The sequence below is a fragment of the Castor canadensis genome, chromosome 12, assembly GCF_047511655.1.
Source record: "Castor canadensis chromosome 12, mCasCan1.hap1v2, whole genome shotgun sequence".
Taxonomy (NCBI): Eukaryota; Metazoa; Chordata; class Mammalia; order Rodentia; family Castoridae; genus Castor; species Castor canadensis.
In genome coordinates this window covers 80,293,775-80,319,643 of record NC_133397.1, presented here as the reverse complement: position 1 = coordinate 80,319,643, position 25,869 = coordinate 80,293,775, and the positions used below count along the sequence as shown (strand labels likewise).

At 47.4% G+C, this 25,869-nt stretch overlaps 1 protein-coding gene across 2 annotated transcripts in view; it reads right to left on the bottom strand.

Annotated features, from left to right (window-relative positions):
• The window catches only part of Fam178b (family with sequence similarity 178 member B), a 90,484-nt gene that overhangs the window by 14,592 nt on the left and 50,023 nt on the right, over positions 1-25,869 (bottom strand). For both annotated transcript variants that reach the window (XM_074050200.1, XM_074050199.1), the window contains 2 exons: positions 9,327-9,414; positions 1,287-1,412 (listed from right to left, as the gene is read on the bottom strand). In XM_074050200.1, the coding sequence (XP_073906301.1) occupies positions 1,287-1,412; positions 9,327-9,414 (214 nt within the window). The remainder of the gene's footprint in view (positions 1-1,286; positions 1,413-9,326; positions 9,415-25,869) is intronic.

Genomic DNA, 25,869 nt, shown 5'->3' with positions numbered 1-25,869 from the left:
TGCTGGATAAGGTCCTGGGGATGGCCCCAGGAGACCACACTCTCTCCTTAGCCAGGCCAGACACAGCCTTTTCTCTCACCTCTTCTATTCTCCCCCTACCCCTAGACCTCAGGTGTCCTGCTCCAACAGCCCACCTCCAGGGTCTGGCCCCGCCTCCTTTCTAGATCCCCAAAACCAACCTCTGTAACCAACTCCTGCTTCCTGGGAAATACCTGGCAAAGGAGAAGAGATATGCAGACAGCTTACACTCTCCTGGGAGGCCCCTCACAGTCTCAATAAATGCACTAATATGAGGCACCACTGAAAGATAACCTCCCCTGCATGTTCTGGAAGGGGAGCATGTACCTGGGGATTATCATATCTTAATGGTTCATTTGTGTTCATTAAGTAATTAATTCATTTATCTGATTTGCAGAGTGATGCCCAAAGGTTGGACTTCTGGATCATCAACATCCAGCCTCTGAGGGAGGTTTTGGAATTCCTGAATTAAGAAGATTCCTATCTCCATTCTTCATCCTGAGTCTCCAGGAACAGAGCACGTGGAGATCCACCCCCTGTGCCCCAGAGAGCCCAGGCCGGGGCACCCATTCTGAAGCCCCCACACCCACCCAGCCCCTACTCTGACATTTACCTCAGAACCTACAGGCCTCATTATTTTTTACCCTGTAATCTCCTGGCCCAGGGGTAACTTGTAGCCCGACTCCCCCGCCCAGTTTGGCCTTCAGGAAAGCTGGACTTTCTGGAAAGTTTGGCTTTCTGAAAAGTCCATTAGGAAGAACTGGGGGAAGCCCAAAGGCTCAGCCTCAGTCATAGCCAGAGTGAGAGCAAGCAGGAAGGCTGGACCCACCTCTGCCCTACAAAAAGCAAGTGAGAAAACACCTCTCACATCTATACATTCCCTGCACTTCTAAACATGCTCCCATCCCCCATGCCACCCCACCCTAGCATTTTGGTTCTCACATCCAAACTGTGCCTGCTATAAAACTGAGAGCTCATGGAGCACCCATGAGCAGGGCCAGGAGGCCCTTCGGCCTGCATGTCTGTGTGTACAGCCTTCCCTATGCCTGCATGCGGTGTGGGCCAGGGCACTAATTATAGGCTTTGGAGGGAATCCTGATGCCTCCACACAGGAGGCAGCCTGCTGGCCTCTGTCCTGGCATGGCCTGGGGTTCTGTGAGGACTGGCAGCCACAGGCCCCGCAGGCTGTACAATGTGGACAGGCCTGCCTTCCTCGCTATGTGTGGTGGTTGTGCCCTGGTGGAGGTGGACAGGTGCTGGGTACTTACCTTGTGGTCTAGCTCAGCACTGGCCTTTGGTTGTGGCTCCTGGGAGGATGGCAAGGGCTCAGAGCCCAGATACTGCCTGAGGGATGATGGTCTCATGAGGCACAGGAGCTGGCTGAGGAAGGACAACTAGGGAGAAGAAAGGAGACTGTTACTCAATGGGCTGAGTCTACTGTGCTTTGGGGACACCCTCAGCTGGCTGCAATGGGTCAGAGCACAGGCTTCCGGGACCTGAACCCATCTCTTGCTTATAAGTGGTGTGGCCTCTTGGATAGAGTATTTTCATCTATAAAATGAACCACACACGTGCACGTGTATACCTCGTTCCTGGTATAGGGTGAGTCCTCCTTTAACAAGGTGAACTAGGTGGATCTTCTGAGGCTTACAGGTTTAATCCAGTTTCTTAAGAGTTAGAGCAAAGTTTCTCTCTGGCACTGGCAGGATCCTGCCGACCTGAGCTGCTCCTCATCTGCCAGTCTGTTCTCCTCACTGTCCCTCTCTTTTCACTGAACTTGTCATTATGGCATTTCAACAGACATGAAGAGGAGAGACTGTGTCTAAAGCTCCAACTGATGACCATAATCAAGATGGTTCTGCATTATCTCCTCTCCTCCCCACTCTGCTCCATAATTCCAAACACTGAGTCATTTTACCCATAAAGAACTAATAACAGAAAAGGAGGACTCCCCAATAATCCAACCCCAGCAACACCATCATCTTTCTTTCTTTCTTTTTTTTTTTTTTTTTTTGTGGTACTGGGGTTTCAACTCAGGGTCTCACATTTGCTAGGCAGATGCTCTACCACTTGAGCCACTCTACCGGTCCTTTTTTAGGTGTGTGTTAGGTATTTTCAAGATAGGGTCTCATCAACTATTTGCCTAGGGCTGGCCTTCAACTGTAATCCTCCTGATCTCTGCCTCCTGAGTAGCTAGAAGTATAGGCGTGAGCCACTGGCACTCTTGTTCAAGAAAATTACCAAGAATTCATTATCATCCAGTTTTTTCTGTCTCAGAATTGTCCTCTTATGGTTGGGCTGTTCAGATAGAGATTCCCCACAAGGTCCACAAAGGAATTGGATTGATGTGCCATTTAATCTACCACACACCCCCACCCCACCTCCCATTTAGTTTTGAAGAAACTGCCAAACCCCCTCTGAACAAATTGCCCCTCCTTCTGGCCCGGCCCACATACCAGGTTGGGCTTCCTCAGCGGAACCCCAGCAAGGACTGCTGGGCAGAGGTGGACAGGTTCGCAGGCCCTGGCCCCTCTGGGACCACATGCAATCATAGGGGTATGTGTGGGGTTGGGGGTCAGAGCAGGTGAAAGTGTAGAGCCAGGGTAGTTCACAGAGCACTGTTCTCCTTAGATACAGCAGGTGCACTGTGGCCATGGACAAGGTGCACAAGCCCCCTGCCCAGCCCAGTTCCTTTCTTGAGCCCAGATGGGCTGGCACACCTGGCTTCCTCCTGTGACTCACCCACCAGCACCTGCTCAGCACCTCAGCTGGCCTCAGGCTTAGACAGTCTGTAAGAGCAGCTGGGCTGGGGGCTACGAGGCAGGCAGGCCTTGGCTCCTGGCAGAGGACCAGGGCTTCTCTGCGTAGAAGGGAAGAGGCAGTGGGAAAGAAGAGGAAGGTTCTGGGCGAAGAGAGATTCCGTCTGGGGCTGTACCACCTTGCTCAGGCCTAAGTCTGGGATAGTTTCCAAAAACAGCCCTGCCTGAGCTATGGGTTCACAGCTGTGCAAGCACAGGGGCAGGCCCATCAGCCCACGCCCCAAAGCGGCCTCCAGCAGGCCTGCCTCACCCAGGCTGGAACCTCCCTGCTCTAGGAGCCCTGGGCAGGGCCTGGCAGAGAAAGCACAGGACAATCCTCACTTGCTCACTGCTGTGTTTTTCCTCTCACTCCATGAAAGCAGCTTCCTTCTGCTCAGCGAAGGGAGCTGCCACCCTTTGCAATCTGACTGCTAATTTTCTTTTGTTTCCAGCTGGGCCCCTCCAGCCAGTCTCTCTCCTACAGACCAACCTCTAACCTGAAGTAGGGCTTGTTTGGGCCCTGTGGGTCCCACTGGGGCCAGGGCCAGACCAGCACCCTCCTCATCCCACCCCCACTGCTGGGTGCCAGCTCAGCAAACACTCAGTGTATTAGGGCAGACACCTTGGGGCAAGGGGCAGATGATCACACAAGACAGGCCTCCACCAGCCTGTAGCTGTTTGGCGAGTGAAGGCAGAAACTGATCCAGTGAAGCAACTGTCCACACAGCACACAGCTCTTATGCTCAAATCCTGGCAGGGTTCCTATTTGCACAGGGGAGGCAGCCAAGATCTCAAGTGTCTGTGAGGCCCCGGGTGGTCCCAATGACCTGCTGCTGCTGCCTGGAGCCTCCATCCTGACTGGGCTTCTGACCAGACGCTGCACAGCTGCCCCCTGCTCCTTTTGGCTCTTGCTCCAGCCCACCTTCCCAGAGAGGCCTGCCCTCTGAACTCTCTGCCCAACCTGCAGCTGACAGTATCTTGCCACACTCACCAACTCCTGACCCTGCATGTCTTCTTTCCATAGCACTCATCACCTTCTACTAACCAGGGAACTACTTGCTTATTCTGGTTTATTATTGCCCCCCCCCCTTGCTAGAATGTAAACTCTCAGAGGGTAGCTTTGTTTGTTGCAGTGTTCACAGTGCCACACACTGCTCCTGGCACACGACCTATTTAGTAAGTATTTGTTAGGTAAATGAATGAATAAATAGCAGGTCAAGACTGCAGCTAGTCTTCTCGTAGGAGATGCATATTTATCCCCTTTGATTTCTTCAGCTACTTGAAGCCCAGGCTTTCCAAACTGGAAGTCTTGGTTTGACAAAAGTGGTTTGCTGCTGGGCATGGTGGTGCCTGGGAGGCTGATGCAGGAAGATGGAGAGAGTTTTAGGGTAGCCTAGGTTATACAGCGAGACCCTGTCTCAAAATAACAACAAAAATTGGTCTGCTATGTTTCAAGAGGTGGCTTGGGATAAAAAAAATTCTAGTTTCCTCCCACACCTGCTCCACCTGTGTCTTGCCTGGCTGACTGAAGGACATCCCTGTTTTGTCCTGCCTTGCTCCTGGAGAGCTCTCTGTCTTCTTTCTCTCTCATCTTGCTGCTGGCCTTGGGAAGTTACATAGCCTTTGACCACTTCCCTTCTCAGCTGCTGTCCTCCCAGGCCAACCACCTCTGCCTCTTCTTCCCCACCCTAGACAGTTTAGTCTCAGTGCAGCAGTAAGACCTAACTTACAAAATCAAATCAGATCTTGTCTCTCCCAGTTCAAAACCTTCCAGTGGCTCTCCTTTTTGGCATGAAAACCAAAACCCTCAGAGCCTTAAGGCTCTGGTTGACTGAGCCTCCTCTTCCTGTCTGACCTCAACTCCTGTTTTTCTCCCTCAGCCCTCTGCTCCAGTCACATTGTGGTCTCTGGAGCTAGTGGAGTGGCTCAAGTGATAAGAGCACTTAGCAAGTGTGAGGCCCTGAGTTCAAACCCCAGTACTGCCAAAAAACCAAACCAAACCAAACCACACTGTGGTCTCTTGTTTTCCCTCCAGATCTTTGTATTGGCTATCCACTTTGCTGACAGTGCTCTTCCCCAGGGAACCTCCTGCCTTCTTCAGGTTCCTGTTCAAATTCCCCTTGCTCTGCTCTTGTGAAATTTCATCCTCCCAATGCCTTCTTACTCCTTTATCTGGCTTTATTTTTCTCCACAGCATTTATTACCATCTGGTACTTCATCCTAAATGTTATTTCTTTACTGATGCCCATGTCTGCCTGTGACCATGAATGTCACAAGATGGGGACAGAACAGAGTTCTGTTCTGTACTATCTTCCATGCCCAGAGTAGTCCGGAGCATGCTGGGGCCTGAGGCCAAAACTGGTGTTTCTGGATTATTTCTAGAAAAACAGGAATTACTAGTTGAACCATTGTATTGTCCTAGAAAATGTAAGCCTTGAGGTTGTTGCATCCCAAACACCTCCTGTCCTACAAGTCCAGTTCTCCAGCATCTGTCTTGCTCCTGGGGGCTTAGATTATGGCTTGGGGCAGTCACAGAACAAGCAGCTTGGACAGTGAGGACCCCTCCTTGTCCTATAGTGCTCTGCAAACCACTCAGTCCATCCCCAATCCCAGGTCTCTGCTTCTACACGGGTCCGTTCTCAACCCTCACAGTGAATCAGCTGATAAGATTTATTAGGCATCTAGCCAGGTGCTGGTGCCTGTAATGCATGCCTGTAACCCTAGCTACTTGGAAAGCTGAGATTGGGAAGATCGTTGTTCGAGGCTAGCCTGGGTAAATGGTTTGAGACCCCATCTCCAAAATAACTAGAGCAAAATAGATTGGAGGTGTGGCTCAAGAGATACAGTGCCTGCTTTGCAAGAGTGGACCCAAGTTCAAACCCCAGTACCACCAAAAGAAAAAAAAGAAAAGATTTATCAGGTACCTGTGTAGCAGTGAGGGAGAGGAAGGAAAGGCCCCTGAAACTCCTCTCTGTGAGCCAAGACTAAGTAAGGCTCCAGGACCAGCTGGGAACCTTCAGCACAGGGGAAGGTGTGGTCCAGGCTTCTGAGAGCTGGGGAAGAGTGGGAGAGGCTGAGACAGCATGCTGCAGTGGTCAATGGCAGCACTTTGGTCCCAGCTCCACTCCTTCCTAACTGTGTGGGCTTGGGAAGCTTCCCTGCCTCAGTTCTCCAATTATAAAACATGGATGAGAGGAGCAGTCCTTACAGCCCAGGGCTGCTACAAGGGGTAATCACTGAGAACAGTGCCCAGAAAGTATTGAGTGCTGCTGCATGGTAATAGCCACTATTTCAGGTGGGGTATAATGGTGAAAGGGAAATTGAGGCTGGTTGGTGCACAGCCAAAGTTGTGTGCACAGGAGGGTGGACTGAGCTGCAAGGAGGCTGGGAGGAACAGGCAGCACTGGGTAGGGCGCTCTATGGAGAAGTGAGGAAAGGGAGCATGCAGGCTTGATGCAGGCGGCTGTGAGGACTAGGTGGCCCTTGGAGGCATGTTTTAAGATCAGTTCCACAGGCCAGACTAGAAAGAGGAGTGCCTAGCAGCGGCAGACTGGAAGCAGGCAGTGGAGCAGCCAGGGCTTGGCATGGAGAGGAAAAGCACCAGAAGAGCTGTGGGCAGGCCCCTGCCAGTCCTTCCTGTCCCAGGAGCCACCACGACTCTGTTGCTCTCTCTGCCCTTGGCAGTACATGCATGACTCATCCTCCAAGAACTGGACTGGATACCTTCTTCAGAGGCCGCCACACCATCCTCAGGCAGAGTTAGTCACCATGGCCGCAGCCTGCTTGCTCATCCCTCTTCTGAGGTAGTCTGCTGCTGTCTCCCCAGAGCCTGTTGGCACCTGGTGCCTCAGGCACAGCCAGGATATGGGCTGCCCAGCCAGTGTCTAATGAGAAGATGGGTACGCAGTTGAGCACAGACCGGTGGGTGAATGATTACTGAAAGGCCTTGGATGCAGAAATCTCAGAGTCAGGCTAGACCTAGCTCGGTCTTTGATGGGTCTCAAGATCCTGAACCCTTGGGAGTTATGGATACCTCTTGGGCCAGCTCTCTGTGCAGAAGGCAGCACCCACTGATGGGCTTTCAACACTTGCCTTCCTCCCTTGCAGCTCTCCCCAGGGCCCATGTGGCCCTACTACACTCCCCTCATTCTCTCTGCACAGATGCCGGCTGAGAAAAAACACCCAAGCTTTGAAATGGCCTCATCTTTTCTGGTCACTGCCAATGTAGCCCCTGGGTGAGGCCCCCCTTCTGCCTCTACTCTATTCTCTGTGGCCTTAGTGACCCACTGTGACCAATGCCAATGTCTTTCCATCAAGCTGCCATCTGTCTGTCCTCCAGTAATCCCTCTGACTTGTGTCCTATCATTGTATCTCTGCTGCCCCAGCCCTGACTACTGTGTATCCATCATGACACCTCTGTTCTCCTTTGTTCATAGACTGGCTATGCAGTGACCTCAATACAGTTCATCTCTTTCCCTACTCCTCCCAAGGAAGGCCTGGGGAGCATTCTCTGTGCACCCTGGTAACCCACCCTGGTATTTCTTCATCCCACAAGCACACACTGTTTTCTCGTGTGTGCCAGGCCCTGTATTGGATGATGAGGGGCAAAGTCCAATGGTTCCCAGCTCTCGAAGAACTTAGGATCTGTCTGGGGGGTCAGGGAAGAAAAGACAGACATTGAACAAATCAATGGAGGATACCAAGAGGTGTGTGCCACAAGTAATTTAAGAGAGGGTGAAGGACAGTGCTGAGGCATTTTGGGTTGGGTGGTTAGCAAAGCCTCCTTAAGGAAGTAACATTTCAGCCTGAGAAAGAATAGCAAGCTCCAGCTATGCTAAGCCGTAGGGGGAAAGCATTCAAGGCTGAGGGGACAGTTGGAGCAAAAGCCAGGCCAAATCTACTCTGACAACTCAACCAACCATCACCTATCTGAACTCTCTCTGTAGTCACAGTATCTTGGACTCAATCACCTGGTCCACCTGGCCCAGGGATGTGCTGGAATGTTTGGCCAGCTCTATGAGCAAGGGGCTACTCGGGCTTGTTGTGTACACCGCCAGTATCTAGAGATGCTCAGCTTTGTCTCAGCTTGTGCCTGGCCCCTCTAATGTGGTTGAGCCAGGGGTTCAGTTGGAGCCTATGGCTCTTTAGGAATTCCTGGGAGATTTCTAGGGAGGTAAGAGGTTCTCAATCTTCTGCCCAATTCTTGGTGGGGCCCTGGAGGTGATGGCTTCTGAGCTGCATGGCAGCTGCATTCAAAGCCCCTCAGAGAGAAGAGGAATGGGAAAGAAGATGGAACTCACACTCCTACTGTCCCAGGGATGCCTAACACTGGGACCTAGGGACACAGGGAGAGAGCAGCTTTCATTGAATAGTATTTATTTCCATGATTATCATTCTTCCACCTATTAAAAAAAAATCAGCCAGGTGCCAGTAAATCACAGCACAGGTAATCAAAAGGCAAAGATCAGGAGAATCACAGTTCGAAGCCAGCAGGGACAAATAGTTCATGAAACCCTATCTTGAAAAAGCCCATCACCAAAAAGGGCTGGTGGAGTGGGTCAAGATGTAGGCCCTGAGTTCAAACCCCAGTACCAAAAAAAAAAAAAAAATCATATAACCTGGGGCTGGCAGGTAGAAGAGAATGGGAAGTTATTATTTTATGGGGACAGAATTTCAGTTTAGGAAGAAGAAAAAGCCCTCAAGACAGATGGTGTTGGTGATTGTACAATTATACTTAATGACACTAAACTATACAATTAAACAGTGCTAGATAGAGCTCTATACTTAAAAATGGTTAATGTGAAGCTTGGTGTACATATCTGTAATCCCAGCATTTGGGAGGTGGAGACAGAGGCAGCAGTACTGTAAGTAAGAGGCCAGCCTGGGCTACATGGTAAGACCCTGTCTCAAACAAACAAACAAACAACCCCTCAGACCCCTGCCAAAACAAAACAAAAACCAAACAACAAAAAACAAAATAAAAATAAGTTGAAATGTAAATTTTATGTTATATATATTTTTACCATACTTGAAAAAAAAATTAACAAAGGCTCCCAGCTTGCTAGTCTATCCTCTGCCTAGGCAAGAAAACAGTAACCTTTTCTCTCTCTTTTTTTTTTTTTTTGCAGTACTGAGGGTTGAACTCAGGGTCTTGAGGTGCTAGGTAGGTGCTCTACCACTTGAGCCATGTCCCTTCTCCTGTCCCAGCCCAGATTTTTTTTTTTTTTAAGAGATGGAATCTCACTGTGTTGCCCAGGCTGGACTCAATCTTCCTCTCTCAGCCTCCCCAGCAGCTGGGAATACAGATTTGTGCTACTGTATCCTTTCGATGCTGGGGATGGAAGCCAAGGCTTCACAAGTGCTAGGTAAGTGCTCCACCAGGAACTATACTCCCAGCCCCAGTAACTGTTGACTTGAAAGAGTAAAAGAATTCAAATCCAGCTTAGCTCTTGGAGCACTGTCTCTGGCCAAGCCTCAGGAACCTATTTGTTCCCATTGAGGCAGACTTACCTGGGTCTTCTCTTGCCAGAGAGGAAGCACCTCTTGCTGGCCCAGCATCCGGGCAATGACCATAAGGCTGAGCTGGCTTCGAAGCTGCCTGGGAGAGAAGAGCGAGAGAACCCAAGAGCAGGTAAGAATCTGACAGGGGCTGGGCTGGAAGCCAGGGAGCCTGTGTAGTGGGAGCCTGGCCAGAGCAGGATGCCTAAGAGGGTAGTATGTTTTTCTCTGAGTTGACCCTCTCATATCCAGATGTACCTGTGGGGATGTATGCAAAAGTGCTTCAACGGGTGATGGTGGCTCATTCACTAGCACAGAGCTGGGATCCCCCTTCAGAATGAAGGCACCCCAGACGGGCCTTCAGATACTAATGTTTACAACTCTACTTTTCATGGGTCCTTAAGTACTAGGTGAATAAAAAAGAGAGAGGAGGAAGGTAGAGAACAGAGTGGCAATGGACTAGAGAGGGCGATGGGCTCCTTGACATAGGGTGAACTCAACAAAGGGTGGTGTCTCGTCACCAATCTGCCCCTGCCACAATGCGCACGACATTCCATGTATCCCATATACCCATATCCCTATCAGCACCTGGCATGGACTTTTTTCTTTTCTTTTATACTGGGAAGTGAACCCAGGGCCTCAAACATGTCAAGCAAATACTCTACCACTGAGTTGCACACCAGTCTCTCCTGATCTGGACTTTGATGTAGCCACAGACTCTAGTTCCTGAGAAAAGCCACTATCAGGGGAAGTGAAGGAAAGGTCTAGAAGCTGAATATGATGAAGAAAGGTTTGGGCTGGGACCAGATTCTTCTTCTCCTCCTTCTTCTTGATGGTACTGGGATTTGAACTCAGTGCCTCACACTAGGCAAGTGCTCTACCACTTGAACCATGCTGCCAGACCTTTTTGCTTTAGGTTATTTTTTCAGATAGGGTCTCACTTTTACCCAGTTAGTCTGGCACCATGATCCTCCTATGTATGCTTCCCACATAGCTGCAATTGTAGATGTGAACCACCAGTCCCAACTTGTTTGCTGACATAGGGTCTCACTCACTAACTCCCCACCACTGGAAACTCAACCTTACCCATGGCTACCTCCTGAGTAACTGGAATTACAGGTGCGTGCCACCGTGCACAGCATTTTTTTTTTTTTTTTGAGACAGGGTCTTGCTATGGAGCGCAGGCTAGCTTCAAACTTGTGATTTTCCTGTCTCAGTTCCCAAACATTGAAATTATAGGTATGTACCACCATGCTCTGGCTTTGGGTCTGGAATTTTAGAGGAAAAGTGTCCTTGGGTAACATTAGTGGAGGACCCTACAATTGTTCTCTGGCATATAGCTGGAATGACACCACAAAGAATACAAAGAGCCAATGTGGGGAACAGCCAGATATGTGATGTGAGAGATACTCAGAAATGATGGAGGGGGACTAAGGAGGACTTCAGGAGGCAGGACAAAGTCTGGTCACTTCCCAGCTGGTGCTGAAGACTCCAGAGCAACTCCCCAAGGCCACTGCTGCCCCAGTGGTGGGGGACTGAGGTGGGAACAGGGCCCTGCTCAAAGTTCCTTGGAGGCTGGACGGGCTAGGATCAGAGACCCGAAGGTAGGGCCTGAAACCCAGGGGCTGTGTTGATTTTCTTAAGTAACAGTCAAGGAAGTCAAAAGAATCAACAAAGCATCAACAAAGCAGGAGGCTATTGATTTAAAAAGAAAGGAAAAGCAGCAGGCAGTACCAGAAGGGTTAGTGTGGAAAGGAGAAGAAATACCATGTGGGGGGTGGGAGGGGTGGGGGGATACATGGCCACAGGGGATTCACATAGCTGGTGGGAGAGGAATATGGGCACAGACACTTTGGAAAACTATTTGGCTGATCTCACTAAAAGTATATACACACCTCCCTGTGACCCTGCAGTCCTGTTCCCAGATACACATGTACAAGAGAAAGAGGCACTAGAATGTTCACAGCAGTGGAAGAGACCCAGGTAGACAGACCAAGCTTTAGCTGCACAGCTAAATCCTAGGGGGAGTCATGATTATCTCCAACTCAGACCATCTCTACAGTCCTATGGGAAAGCAGCCACATACAAAAAGAACATAAGTATGTGTATGTGCTCATTTACACAAAGTTCAAAATGGGCAAATTTTAACTGCTGTTGGTGGGTGAGGAGGATACTAGTGATTCCAGAGCAGGCTCAGGTTCTGTGTCCTATCTTGATCTGGGTGTTGGTTCCACATGTTTGACTTGTAAAAATCCAGAGTCATAGGCTTAACGATCTGGGCTCTGTTGTATTTGTACACTGTAGTTTAATAAAACTATCATGTAAAAAAAGAAATTCAGTTGCTCGATTTAGCAAATCAAAATATAGGGGGCCCTGTTAAATCTGAATTTCAGATAAATAAAGTACCATTTTTTATTTTAGCATGTATGCCCGTGTGATACTTGTACTGCATCTAGCAACCATGGGAAGGACCAACCATTCCCTCCATTCTTGACTGGGAAGACAGCAAGCAGCATGGGTTTGATTTTGTCTCCCTTTAGCCTTGACCCCTTTTTGCAGAGGGTTGTCATGTGCCCTCTGAACCTCCCCCAGGGCCATGGGCTAGAGCAGTGAGGACAAGCAGCCACCATCAAAGAATGTCCAGCAGGAGTGTCCATCCCCTCACTCCCCACCCCAGCTCCCACTCCAGACCTGAGTGGTATAGGCCAGACCCCACCTGAACCCGGCCCTCTCTTTCTTCCTCACCATCACACACCCTATCCCACCCCACTATCCCACAGCCTCCTTCTTCCCACTCTCCCTCTCCTTCCCCTCCTCTTCTTCCTTCTCCTCCTTGAAGTGAGGCAGGACCTGCTTTCCAGCTGTTCCCTGGGAGCCCTGGCAGCAGCTGGGCTGGGACTCAGTGGGAGGTAAATGGCCCCTCCATGCTGTGGCCACTCTGCAGCAAACTTGCCTCCAGAGTCAGGAATCCTGCATCTGGGCTTCATTTAATCCCCCAGCTCAGGCCTGCTCAGGAGCCCAGGCTGGGAGGGGTGAGCTGGAGAAGAGGGCGGGAGCTGGCAGGCCACACAGTGTGTGTGTGTGTGTGGGGGGGGTTCCTAGAGGGAATAGGCCAATGTGTGTTGGGGAGGAGGGTATCAGGCCAGAGCTGCAATCCAGGAAGAAAGAAAAGAAACAGCACCAAGAGGGTGAGTGGATGCAAAGGAACCCACATCTGAAAGCTAGAGCACCCCCTTGCTGGCCAGCCCGCCCACCACCTTTCATTCTAAGGGCTATCTCTGCCTTTTCCACATTCTCAGTTCCCACTGGGACACAGGGAGAGGCTGTGGGATCACTTTTCTATTTTACAGATGGAGCGCTCCCTTTACAGAGGAGAAAAGAAGGGACCCATTACAAACACCAACTGTGCATGGGGGAGGGGTAAGCAGAGGGCTCAGCCTAGGCTGGCTGTGGACTCTGCCTTCCCAAGAAATGCCCAGCCCACAAGGCAAGCCTTCCTGTGAACTCAAACCAGGCAGACAGAGGGGATGCAGAAGTCACTGAAGCCCTCTCAGTCACTGTCATATAAGGCAACAGGCTCCAGCTCACATTGCAGGCCAGGTCAGGCCAGGCCAGCCTCAGCCTCCACCCACCCACCTCCATGGGCCTCTGTAAGACCAGGACTCTGGATTACCACTTGGAGGAGCCTAAGGTGCTAGATAATTTGCAGTCAATTTTTCTAAGCCTAGAACACAGAGGATGCAGGCTTTCTGCTTCTAGCCTATAGCTGTCCCTATAGTTTCCACAAAGGATACTGAGCCAGGCACTCTAGAAAGGGCATCTAGAAAGACAAAGACATCAGCCACAGTGGGCCACTGGAATGTCAAGGTGAAGACGCAGGTCAGTACAGTCCCCCTGGTGCCCTTTCTTCATTCCCTTGGATAGGAACCGGGGCCAGCCAAGGCTAAACTGCCCTAAAAGGCCATCAGGCATTCAGCCAAAGGCGTGAGCTGCCTTTTCCATGTGTCTGGAGCAGCTCAGGAAGCAACAGCAGTGGCCTATTCTGCTATAGAAATGATGCCTGACACCCTGCCTTACGGCGTCTGTCTGACTTACATCTCTGGGGCTGTCCACAGTCACTTTTTATCCCACATGGACACCAGTCACACCACCCACTCCTTGGGCGCTGACTTGGAATCTTCTATCTTGCAAGTGAATATGTGCTTCACAGGCAGAAGGGACCAGGGCCTGGGTTTAGGAGTTGGTGTAACTTCCCACTCTACCTGAATCTGTAAGCCCATCGTCACCAGACAGCCCAATGTTCAGGCACGCCACACTTTGGGGCACACACAGTGAGGACAGGAAGAGACAGTCAGCAGATACAGACAGCCACCGACTCAGGCAGTGGGCCACTGACTGCACAGCAATGCAAGAGACCTGGCTACAACCACTCACATCAACATGGGGCTGCCCCCAAATGAAAAGACCCAAGACACAGAGAACACTCTGCATGGTCTCATCTAGAGCAGTGCTCAAAACCAAGCAAAATGAATCTGCATGTTGGAAGATCACCAGGAACTGGTTTCTTTTGCAGAGGAGATTCCTGGGAGGGACCTGAGGGGACTTCTGGGGAACAGGTAGCATTATGTCCCGTGGCTGAGCTGAGTGGCAGGCAGTATGCAGATGGTCTCCTTTGCAAGGGTACTGAGTGTTCACCTGTGATATGTGATCTTTTCTTCATGTGTAATCATAAGAAAACAAAACAGTACATATGGACAATCAAAACCAAACCTATGATAAAGCCATAGCACATCAGACTTAAGAAACGCCTCACTGTCCCCTATATTAACACCTACATAGTGGTCCATTTAATCCCCTTTGCCACACCCCCCCTCATGTGTTCATGTCAGCCAAAGAAATGCCATTTCTGCCAAGGCAACCCAGATCATTCATTGGCTTAAACAAAGGAAGCTGCTTCTACAGTGTGCCAAAATCTGCCCTTCTGGACTTCCACCAGAGCTTCTGGATTCTGTGCTCTGGGAGCCTTCTAGTAGGTATTCCCCCAATAACCCAGCCATGAAAGCACTTGCTGTACTCCCCATGACTACTCCTTCTCCAGGTGTAACAGCTCTACTTTCCCATTGTTTGGAATCTTTTGGTCCTTTTCTTCTGTGTCCTCTGAAGGCCCTGGGGCTGTTGGTGTCCCTCTTCGAGTGAGTCCCTCTGCACAGAAGACTAGAGGCTGATGCTCATTTTCTTGGCAGCCTGGAGATGCCAAACAGTTAACAGATTGAGCTCAAGTCTTTTTTCACGTCTTGCTGTCAAACCCCATTCCCCAGATCCTGCTCTCAATTGTGCAGCAGAGCCTCTCTTTCCAACTCAGCCCATCATTACAGTCTGCTGAGATCTTCTAGGATCTTCAATTTGCTGTCAGTTGAATTCATGTTGTCTGTGAATCTGACCATTGTTCCACTAATAGCCTCATCCAAGACACTGGCTCTGCCTTGGCCCATCCATTAGCGAAGGCAGAACTCAATGTGGCCACCGGGGCCTGCCCTGTGGGTGGACTCTGATGAGTCCATCTAATTCTATCATCTTTCAGCCCATGTTTCTCCATGTTGTTCCCATGATGTGACAACCTCATCAAATGACCTAGGAAGCCCTAGACACAACTGCTCTACAGGCCTTTCTAGCTTATGAGTATGGTTAACCTGTCAAAAGATAAATAAGGCTCGTCTTGTATGATTTATTCTTAGGACCAGGGATTCCTTTACTAAGTGCATGTTCATGCACCATCCCCTGGAAATGATGTAGAGGGTCACATCAAGTGCAGAAGACCTCCCACCTCCAGATGCCACCACAGGGCCAGGGTGAGCCATTTGTACATCTCCTATCATGGAAGTGGGATATCCTTCCCCCACAGGGGGTGATCTGAGCCTTACTCCCCACAGTCAGGGCTGTCATATGGCAGCTCTACCATTTGAGGCTTCAGCACCCTCCAGCCACTTTTGATTCCAGATGAAAAGTCTTTTCCTTGACAAAGAAGACAGAAGCAAAGCAAGAAATATGTAATGCTGGTCTGTGCTTGTTAGTGCTGAGGTTTTACAGTCAGCCTAAAATAGCACTCCTTGCTTCCAAGAGAACTACACAGAAGTCCCTCTTACAGAAGCCCTCTTTATGGCCCTTGGCATTTCTCAGCAATGCTACCTCTGACCTGGGCTACTTGTCTTTTTGCCTTGCTTTGTGCTCCTTTCCAGATCCTGAGTTCCCACAGGGGCAAGCTCTGAGCTTATGGGGCACAGGCAAGCTCTAGACATCCCCCTTTTCATTTACTGGGCTCATATTCAAAGTTCAGCTCACCTCAGTCTCCCAGCTCACCTCAGTCATCTTTCACTTTAGAATTTGCTATTAAATCACCTCATCAAATCAGTGCTCTCTCCACATTTTCTGAAATTTACCCTCTAGCAGCAACCACTGCACAAGCATACTCACTAAGTCCCAGAGAGCAAAGCCACAGCTCCAGTGCTTACTGTGCTCACAGGCAAAGGGGCCTACAAAACAGCCTTGGCCTGAGCCTAGTTAGCCAGGCAAAGAGGAGGATGAGGACAGAATAAAAGAGGAAGGGAAAAATAGATGTGGAAAAGCTTGGACGCAAAATGCTTGAGTTTAGGTGACTGCAAAGTTTTTGAATATGGCAGGAGGGTGGGAGCCTGCAGGGAACTGGGGGTGGGGCACATCAGGCTGGGATTTTATGCAAAGGAATGATATGACAGATGTGCATTTGAAGGAAGGTCACACTACCAGACAGCACAGGGATGGGACAGCCTGGAAGGAGACAGCTGGATTCTCCAGCAGGAATCCAGGGGCTCTGGAATAAGAACTTGGTTTGGAAGAGGCAGAACTACAAGGATCTAGAATTAGGGGTCCAGTAGAAAGGAATGAAGTGAGAACTGTAGGTGCACTGAGTCTGTGTGAGGTACAGCAGGGACACTGCTGTTTGCTGAGAGTACAGAGGCCTCTGTGGAAAGAAGTGTTATGAAGTTAAGAATCTGCAAAGGAGCTGGGTCGCGGTAGCTCACACCTGTAATCCTAGCTACTTGGAGGCTGAGATCAGGAGAATCGTGGTTCAAGGCCAGCCTGGGCAAATAGTTTGTAAGACCCCCATCTTCAAAAATAACCAGACCAAAAAGTGGACTGGAGGTGTAGCTCAAGTGGTAGAGACCTGCTTTGCAAGCATAAAACTCTGGGTTCAAATCTCAGTCCCACCAAAAAAAAAAAAAAATCTGCAAAGAACCTGGAGGAACCTGACTAGTGACTCTCAGAGTGGCACCTGGTCTGCCTGAAGGGGCTGGAGGCCTAGGTAGGGACAAGGGGAACATATCATGGCACTACTCCATGTGGCTGTGAAGTTTCAGGGTGGGCAGATCTAAAGCAGAGGTCAGAAGGGAACTACCTTACCAGAGGTAAGAAGTCCAGGAACTGGTCCAGGGCCAGGACATGGTGGCGAACTGGTAGAAGGGAGGTGGGGCCCTCTGGTCCTGCAGTGAGGACAGTGAGCAGAAATGTGGAAGGAAACAAGAAGGGCTTTAGGGAAAGCCCTGGTGTGCCTGCATGTGTTCCTGCTCTGATCCCCGGCATATAAAGACCTGACGATGAAGGCGAAGGCTGCTTCCTCCCAAGGCTGCCTATACTTTTACTCTATCAGCCAGTTCCTCCTTGGTGGTCACACAGAACTTCCTTGGCTGACTGCTTCAGGCAGAAAGGATGCTGAAAGGACACTGGGGGAACTCCAGAATTCACAGGGCCAAGGGACACTGGGAAGCAGTGGTCCACTCAAGGAAAAGTCTGAGCAGGGAAGCCTGGTGCGGGCTGCAGTCCCTAAGTCCTTACTTCAGGAACCTCCAGTTGGATCTAACTCCCAAAGTGGGACAAAGGAACATCTGCCAGAGAGAGGCATGATGAGGAATTTTCTCCAAAACAGGAAGGATATTCACATTCTGGGAACCCCCATCCCTCGAAAACCCTACGTATTTCCATACACAGGAGCAGAGATAAGAGCCAAATATTGGCATTTACCTCCTCCCAGTGTTTAAGAGCACTTAGACATTCTAGTGCCTGTTCTAGGTGCTGCGATACGTGGAGGAGGCAAGACCTCACCTCCAGAGAGCTGCCACTCTGGTCAGGAAAGGGACCACTTAACACAGGAACAAACACATTTCAGGCACTGAAAGCTGATACAAAAAGCTGGACAAGTGGGGTCCTAGAGGGCCCTGAGGAGCGGCTGATCTGGACGGGATAAGCAGTGGAGGTCTCTCTGAGGCATTGACAGTGACAGGTGGGCAGAGACCACAATAACATGTAAAGTGGGAATCTCCTGCCAATGCTGGAAAGGCCTGGAGTGTCCTAGGGACAGTTAGGGAGAAAGCAGTGGATTGGGCCACATCATGAGGGCCTTACAGGCTATCTTAAAAATTCCAGATTTCCTTCTAAGATGAAACTAAGCTTTGGAAGATTCTGGTTCTGGGTCATGACTCATTTGGTTGTGACAGTTCTTTTACTGCTAAATGTTTTAAGTATAATCATGATGCTGTGGTAATGTTTTTTTTAAAATCCACAAAGGCCTTATCTTTTAGAAATACCCGCTGAAATAAAATGATAAGGCTTTTTTGTGGTACTAGGGTTTGAACTCAGGGCCTATACTTTGAGCCACTCTGCCAACCTTTTTTTTGTGATGGGTTTTTTTGAGATAGGGTCTCACAAACTTTTTGCCCGGGCTGGTTTTGAACCATGATCCTCCTGATTTCTGCCCCTGAGTGAGATTTGCTTCACAATTTGGGGCAATGGTAGATATGGGGTGAGGGTAAAAAGGAGTCATGATGGCCATAAATGAGTATGTGGAGGTGGAGCGTGGGTGCATGGATTCCATTATATTATTATCTCTACATATATATGTTTTGACATTTTCTATAAAAACTTAAAAAAACTTATTAAATAAAGTGATTCTAGTTAAACAGTGAGAACAGACTGTGGGAGTAAGAGCAGAATCTGGAACCCAATAGGGTATATGGAAAGGAGAGATGAGCCCAAAGTCGCTTATGTTAATCTCAACCTCCCCTCCCCCTAAAAACAATATTGAGATCACACTTTACATATGGCTTTATAGCCTTTTTCATTTAGTATTATTTCATTAACTTTCTCTTTCTTCTGTCATTTTAAAATACTATAAAATATTCTACAGTATATGTGGAACTTAGTTAATGGTGCAACATTGATTTTTTTCCAGTTTTTCACTATTATGAACATCACAATGTTAACTATCTTGTCAGGCTGGGATGTAGGTCAATGGTAGAGTGCTTGCCTAGTATGTGTGACATCTTGGGTTCCATCCCCTTGCACTGGAAACACCACCCTTCACATTTTTCCCCAGGGTTGCTGGGGATTGAACAACCTTGTCAATAAATCTTTGCTCACTATCTAGTTTCTAGGTTAATCTGTTTGCAGAAGAGTTTGTTCATTTGTAGGTCATCTACTTGATTTTGCCAAATTGCCCTCCAGAGGGGTGATGTGGACATGCAGGAGTGCGGGCCTGTTTCCTCACATGACAGTCACATGGTATGACTGATCTTTCAGATCTATGCTGGTTTACTAGGTGAAGAACCCTACATCATTGTCAGGACCAGTTTTGTGGCTTGTTTTTGGAAGCCTTGGTCCACTCTTCCATCTGACCAGCCAGTCTATTTAAGCTGGTTTCCTTTTCCTTTTATGGCAGTAATGGGGACTGAATTCAGGGCCTTACCTTGCTAGGTAAGCCCTCTACCACCCGAGCCATGCCCTAGCCCATCAGCTGTTCTCATCTTTCTGCTACTTGAAAGGCTACGGTGCAGTAGCAAGTCCAGGACATTAAGCGGTAATAGGTGGTGAAAGTGGTGTGCCCCCAGAAGGTGGGATCATCAGCTTTTGGTGGAGTATGAGCAGCCCTCAGCCTCCCTCTTCCTCCTGATGGGAGTCTTGTGAGTGACTGCAGGTGTTTGCTCTGAGTGCATGGACTAGAGACCCTGGTCAGAAGTTGGGTCACTCCAGATTTTCCTCTAAGAACCTCTTCCCCCTGGCCCCATTTTACTTTCATTTTTCATGGTTAAGACTGATTCTTCCTTAAATCTGCATCATATCCCAAGAAGTCTTGATCAACCAGGCAGGGGCTTGGCAGGGGTGGTGGTGCAATGCACAAGTGTACCAACGTCTGTGGGAGTTCTTGCTTTGTGCTTAATGAGTTGACTAAACTGAGAGTGACAGCCCCTTGCACAACAAGTCCCTTCATCCTGGGGTCAGTCTGGGCACTGAGCCCAGTGGACAGCCACCAGCAAGGGCAGAACAAGTCAGCCAGCAAGCTCCTCCATCACCACACTGCAGGGAGAGTGGGGGGCAGTGCTAATTCTAAAGACCTCACAGAATACTCCAAGGCTGTAAAAAGAATTAGAAGCTCTTTATGACCCAATATGGAAGGACTGCCAAAACATACCTTGAAGCGAAAAGAACTGGCAGGGAGCACATGCATGTACACACACACACACATGCACAGACACTGGTGACAGGTGGGGTGGCTCGGGCACAGAGTGAAGTACATTTCCAGTATTGAGTCAACTCCTTGTGTATCAACCACTTGATTGCTTTATCCATTTAGAAAAAGAAACAAATTTCTTCTTTTTTTTGAGACAGAGTTTCACTATGTGGTGGTCCAGATGGGCCTGGAACTTGTGATTGAGTGCTGGATTATAAGGCATGGTCTACCATACCCAGCTAAAATAAGATTTCTAAGCAAATAATACTCATTCCGATGTGGAAACCTCTTCCCTCACGAAGCTCTTGGCAAAAGGCATTTATCTGGTTGATGTGTCTGCTTCAAAGCCAGATGAAGGATGCTCTTCTCCATTTATTTAAGGGGCACTTACCATGGACCCTAGAACTACAGAGAAAACCTGCAAAAGAGACTGACGCCAGCTGTGTGTGGTGGCTCATGACCGTAATACTAGCTACCCAGGAGGCAGACATCAGGAAAATCAGGTTCAAAGCCAGCCTAGGCAAAAAGTTCTTGAGATCTCCATCTCAACCAATAAAAAAGCTGGACATGGTGGTGTGTGCCTGTCATCCCAGATTCTCAGGAACCATTAATAGGAAGATTCCAGTCCAGGCTGGCCCAGACCCTGTCTCAAAAATAACCCAAAGCAGAAAGGGCTGACAGAGTATCTCATGTGGTAGAGCACCAGTCTAATAAGCTGAATTCAAACCCCAGTTCCCCTCAGAAAAAAAAGAGATTGATCTCCCAAATCATAATTTAACACGGATTGCTAACAGATGAATGAGCAAAGAAAAGGTAGCTTCAAATCTAAAAAATGGTATTAGCTGGCAAACTAAATTCAACAACACATCAAAAAGATCATACACCATGACCAAGCTGGTTTCACCTCAGGGATGCAGGGATGGTTCAACTTATGCAACTCATTAAATGTAATACAGAATAATAACAGAAGCAAAGACAAAAACCATATGATCATCTGAATAGATGCAGAAAAAGCCTTCAACAAAATTCAGCATCGTTTCATGATAAAAGTTCAAATGAAACCAGGAATAGAAGGAGTGTACTACAACATAATAAAGGCTATATACAAGCTTATGGCCAACATCATACTAAACAGAGAAAAACTGAAACCATTTCCTCTAAAGTCATGAACGAGACACTCTACTTTCTCTACTCACTCTTATTCAATATAGTCTTAGAATTCCTAGTTAGAGCAATAAGACAGGAATAAGAAATAAAAGGAATTCAAACTGGAAAGGAAGAAGTCAAGCTATCCCTATTTGCAGATGACATGATCTTATATCTAAAAGATCCAAAAAACCCCACCAAAAAAACTTCTAGACACCATAAACAGCTTCAGCAAAGTAGCAGGATACAATATCTATTTATAAAAATCAGTAGCCTTTGTATACACCAACAATAAACAGACTGAGAAAGAATATAGGAAAACAATTCCATTTTCAATAACCTCAAAAAATATCTGGGAATAAACTTAACAAAGGAAGTGAAAGACCTCTACAATGAAAACTATAAACCACTGAAGAAAGAAATTGAAGAAGGCCGGGTGCTTGTGGCTCATGCCTATAATCCTAGCTATTCAGGAGGCAGATACCAGGAGGACTGAGGTTCAAAGTCAGCCTGGGCAAATAGTTAGGGAGACTCTATCTCAAAAATACCCAAAACAAAAAAGGGCGGCTGCCAAAAGACTGTGACACAGGTTACTCCAGAGGCACCTGCACACCCATGTTTATTGCGGCACTATTCACAATAGCCAAGTTATGGAAACAGCCAAGATGCCCCACCACTGACGAACGGATTAAGAAAATGTGGTATCTATACACAATGGAATTTTATGCAGCCATGAAGAAGAACGAAATGTTATCATTCGCTGGTAAATGGATGGAATTGGAGAACATCATTCTGAGTGAGGTTAGCCTGGCCCAAAAGACCAAAAAATCGTATGTTCTCCCTCATATGCGGACATTAGATCAAGGGCAAACACAACAAGGGGATTGGACTATGAGCACATGATAAAAGTGAGAGCACACAAGGAAGGGGTGAGGATAGGTAAGACACCTAAAAACTAGCTAGCATTTGTTGCCCTTAACGCAGAGAAACTAGCAGACACCTTAAAAGCAACTGAGGCCAATAGGAAAAGGGGAACAGGTACTAGAGAAAAGGTTAGATCAAAAAGAATTAACCTAGAAGGTAACACCCACGCACAGGAAATCAATGTGAGTCAATGCCCTGTATAACTATCCTTATCTCAACCAGCAAAAACCCTTGTCCCTTCCTGTTATTGTTTATACTCTCTCTACAACAAAATTAGAAATAAGGGCAAAATAGTTTCTGCTGGATATTGGCAGGGGCGGGGGAGAGGGAGGGGGCGGAGTGGGTGGTAAGGGAGGGGGTGGGGGCAGGGGGGAGAAATGAACCAAGCCTTGTATGCACATATGAATAATAAAAGAAAAAGGAAAAAAAAAACCAACCATTTATTTATCTCAAAAAAAAAAAAAAAAGGGCTGCTGGAGACTGCCTAGTGAGCAGCAAGGCCCTGAGTTCAAATCCCAGTACCACCCAAAAAAAAAAAAAAAGAAATTTTTTTTTTCATTTTTCTTTTATTATTCATATGTGCATACAAGGCTTGGTTCATTTCTCCCCCCTGCCCCCACCCCCTCCCTTACCACCCACTCCGCCCCCTCCCGCTCCCCCCCCTCAATACCAAGCAGAAACTATTTTGCCCTTATTTCTAATTTTGTTGTAGAGAGAGTATAAGCAATAATAGGAAGGAACAAGGGGTTTTGCTGGTTGAGATAAGGATAGCTATACAGGGCATTGACTCACATTGATTTCCTGTGCGTGGGTGTTACCTTCTAGGTTAATTCTTTTTGATCTAATCTTTTCTCTAGTTCCTGGTCCCCTTTTCCTATTGGCCTCAGTTGCTTTAAGGTATCTGCTTTAGTTTCTCTGCATTAAGGGCAACAAATGCTAGCTAGTTAAAAAAAAGAAATTGAAGAAAATCATAGAAGATGGAAAGATCTCCCATGTTCATGGATCAGCAGAAATCAATATTGTGAAAATGACTGTGTTACCAAAAGCAATCTACATGTTCAATGCAATCCCCATCAAAATTCCAATTATATTCATCACAGATATTGAAAAATCAACCTGAAAGTATATATGGTAGCACAAAAGACCTCAAATAGCCAAGGCAATACTGAACAAAAAGAGCAACTCTGGAGGTATCACAATACCCGACTTCAAACTATATTACAGAGTCATAGCATTAAAAACAGCATGGTACTGACACAAAAACAGATATGATGACAGATGGAACAGAACAGAGGACCCAGATATGAATCCATGCAGTTTTGCCCATTTGATTTTTGACAAAAAGGCCAAAACATATGATGGAGAAAAGATAGCCTCTTCAACAAATGTTGCTGGATATCTAAATGCAGAAAAGTAAACTAGATCCATTTCTCTTACCCTGTACAAATAGCAACTCAAAGTAGAATAAGGACCTTAATATAAGGCCTGAGACTTTGAAACAACTATAGGAAGTGAAGTATACTCATAGCAGGGATACTTCTGAAACCCTTTGAACACTGACTTTGGAATTAACGATGAAAGACCGGAGTGTAAAATAGGTTCAGGGTGTGCGTGTTGGTGGGGTATTTGTGGGCGGCAGGAGACTGAATGGAGGAGAAGAAGGTGAGGGAATGTGGTTGATGGGTTTCACATACATATACAAAATAGAATGATGAAACCTCTTGCAATTGCTTTAAGTTGGGCGGAAGGGAGGTTGCAGGAGGAGATGGTGGGGGTAATCTAACCAATGTACAATATAAGACTATTCTGAATTGTCACGATGAATTCCCCCATACAATGACTATATCCTAATACAAATGGGAACAATGGTATAGGGCCCACTGGCTCTTTGAGGGCCAAAATACTGAAAAAGTAAGATCAAAATCCAGTTCATTGAAGGATACCACCTATAAAGACTTAAAAGAACAATTTACAGGCCAGGCATAGTGATACATACTTATAATCCCAGCACTTGGAAAGCAGAGGCAGGAGGATCACAAATTTGAGGTCAGTCTGGGTTACAAATTAAGATTATTTACAATCTTAAGAGAAAATACAGTGTTTGCAACAATACAGTAAGCAGCATGTAAATCAATGCTACTCCTGGGCTGTACACTTTACTTTGGTCAGTTCAACCCCTTCCATTACTCTCCCTTACCCCTTCCCTCCCACCTCCCCACCCCCATCCCTGTTATGTAACAGCCTTCCATACATACGGTTGTATCCTCTACATGCACAGATGACTCTCAATCATTCTCTTCCTTTCCCTCCTCCCCAAGTTCCATAGAGTAGTTCCATTATTATAAACATGTTCTAAATATAACTTTGCATATGATCATGTTTGTTTTTGTGTATATGTTTATCTTTTGGATCTATCCTCCACATATGAGAGAAAACTTACAACTTTTGTCTTTCTGAATCTGGCTTACTTCACTTAATAAGATGTCCTCCGCTTGCAGCCATTTACCTTCAAACCATGTGGTTTCTTTCTTCCTTATGGATGAATAAAACTCTCTTTATATATATACCTATATACCACATTTTCTTAATCCATTCCTCAGTTGTAGGGCATCTGGGTTGTTTCCATAGCTTGGCTATTGTGAACAGTGCTGCAATAAAGAGGTGTGTGCAGGTGCCTCTATTGTATCCTGACTTACATTCTTTTGGGTATATATAGTTAATAAGAAGATATATTACCTGATAGAAAAATGGGTAAGGAATACCAGAAGATAACTTACAGTAGGAGAAACACAAAAGGCCGAATAACAGAAAAAGATGCTCAATTTTGCCAGCAATCAGGAAGATGAAAATTAGAACCACAGGATGACATTTTCTGTTCATCAGACTGATTGCAACTTAAAAACAAAACTGAGAATATGCAGTGTTAATGAGAAAGTGAAGAAACAGATATGTTCATAACCACTTGGTGGTATTAACCGGTTCAGATCTTTTTTTGGAGGCCAAACTTTTTATGTACATATTTTTGCATGGTGATTTCTGTTCAAGGAGTTTATTCTACAAATAGCCAAAGCTACTACACATGGACTGTCACTGGATGAATGTCCAGTACTAGGTGACTGCTTTCACACATACCAAGGAATACTACACAGCTATAAAAGAATGAGGGTCATCACAGATATATATTTAGATAGACATATACAGATCTATATACATGAGAAAAACAACATGACTTGTATGAAGTGAATGGCAAGCTGGACTGGATCACATGGGCCTTGGAGAACAGCCTCAGAGAGGCATTTGGACTTGGGCAGTAAAACAAGGCAGAGACATAATAATCATAGCTATCTGAATGTCTCTGCAGATAGACTTTGAGAGAAGAAGAGATAGACTGCCTCTGCTCCCCTCCAGGTGAGGTGGGATAATGAAAGCAGAAGGAGGTGGGGAGATGGTAACAGATTTAAAGTGACCCAGACAAGCCACAGCTGTCATGGAGTTGACATGGAGAGGCAACCATAAATCAGGATTTAGGATTTTGGATTCTGATGGCAGAAAGCATAGGATTTAGGGATGGAAGGGATAATAAGCTGGGGATGGTAGGAACCTCCAAGACTACAATTTCCAGCTTGGGCTACTGAGTGAATGAGCTGTGAGGAAGAGTGGAGACAGGAGGCAGGGCTCAGTCTCTTCAGATCCAATGGAAAGAAGTCCCAGGGATCTGGGCTGAGTGAAGACAGCACCCACTGGGGCACCTAAGGCCTCAGACAGACAGACAGACAGAATTTCCAGAAGCCTCGTTCTTTCAAATGCAGAGTGAAAGCTTCTCTTTCAGAACCATGGAGGTGGCTCTCCTTCACTCAGATTCATAGCGGAAAGCCTGAAGCTGAACCCAGCGTGACTGGGCCTGACTTACCTAGTCAACCCATGAGCAGAGCACTTAGCCTGCGGCAG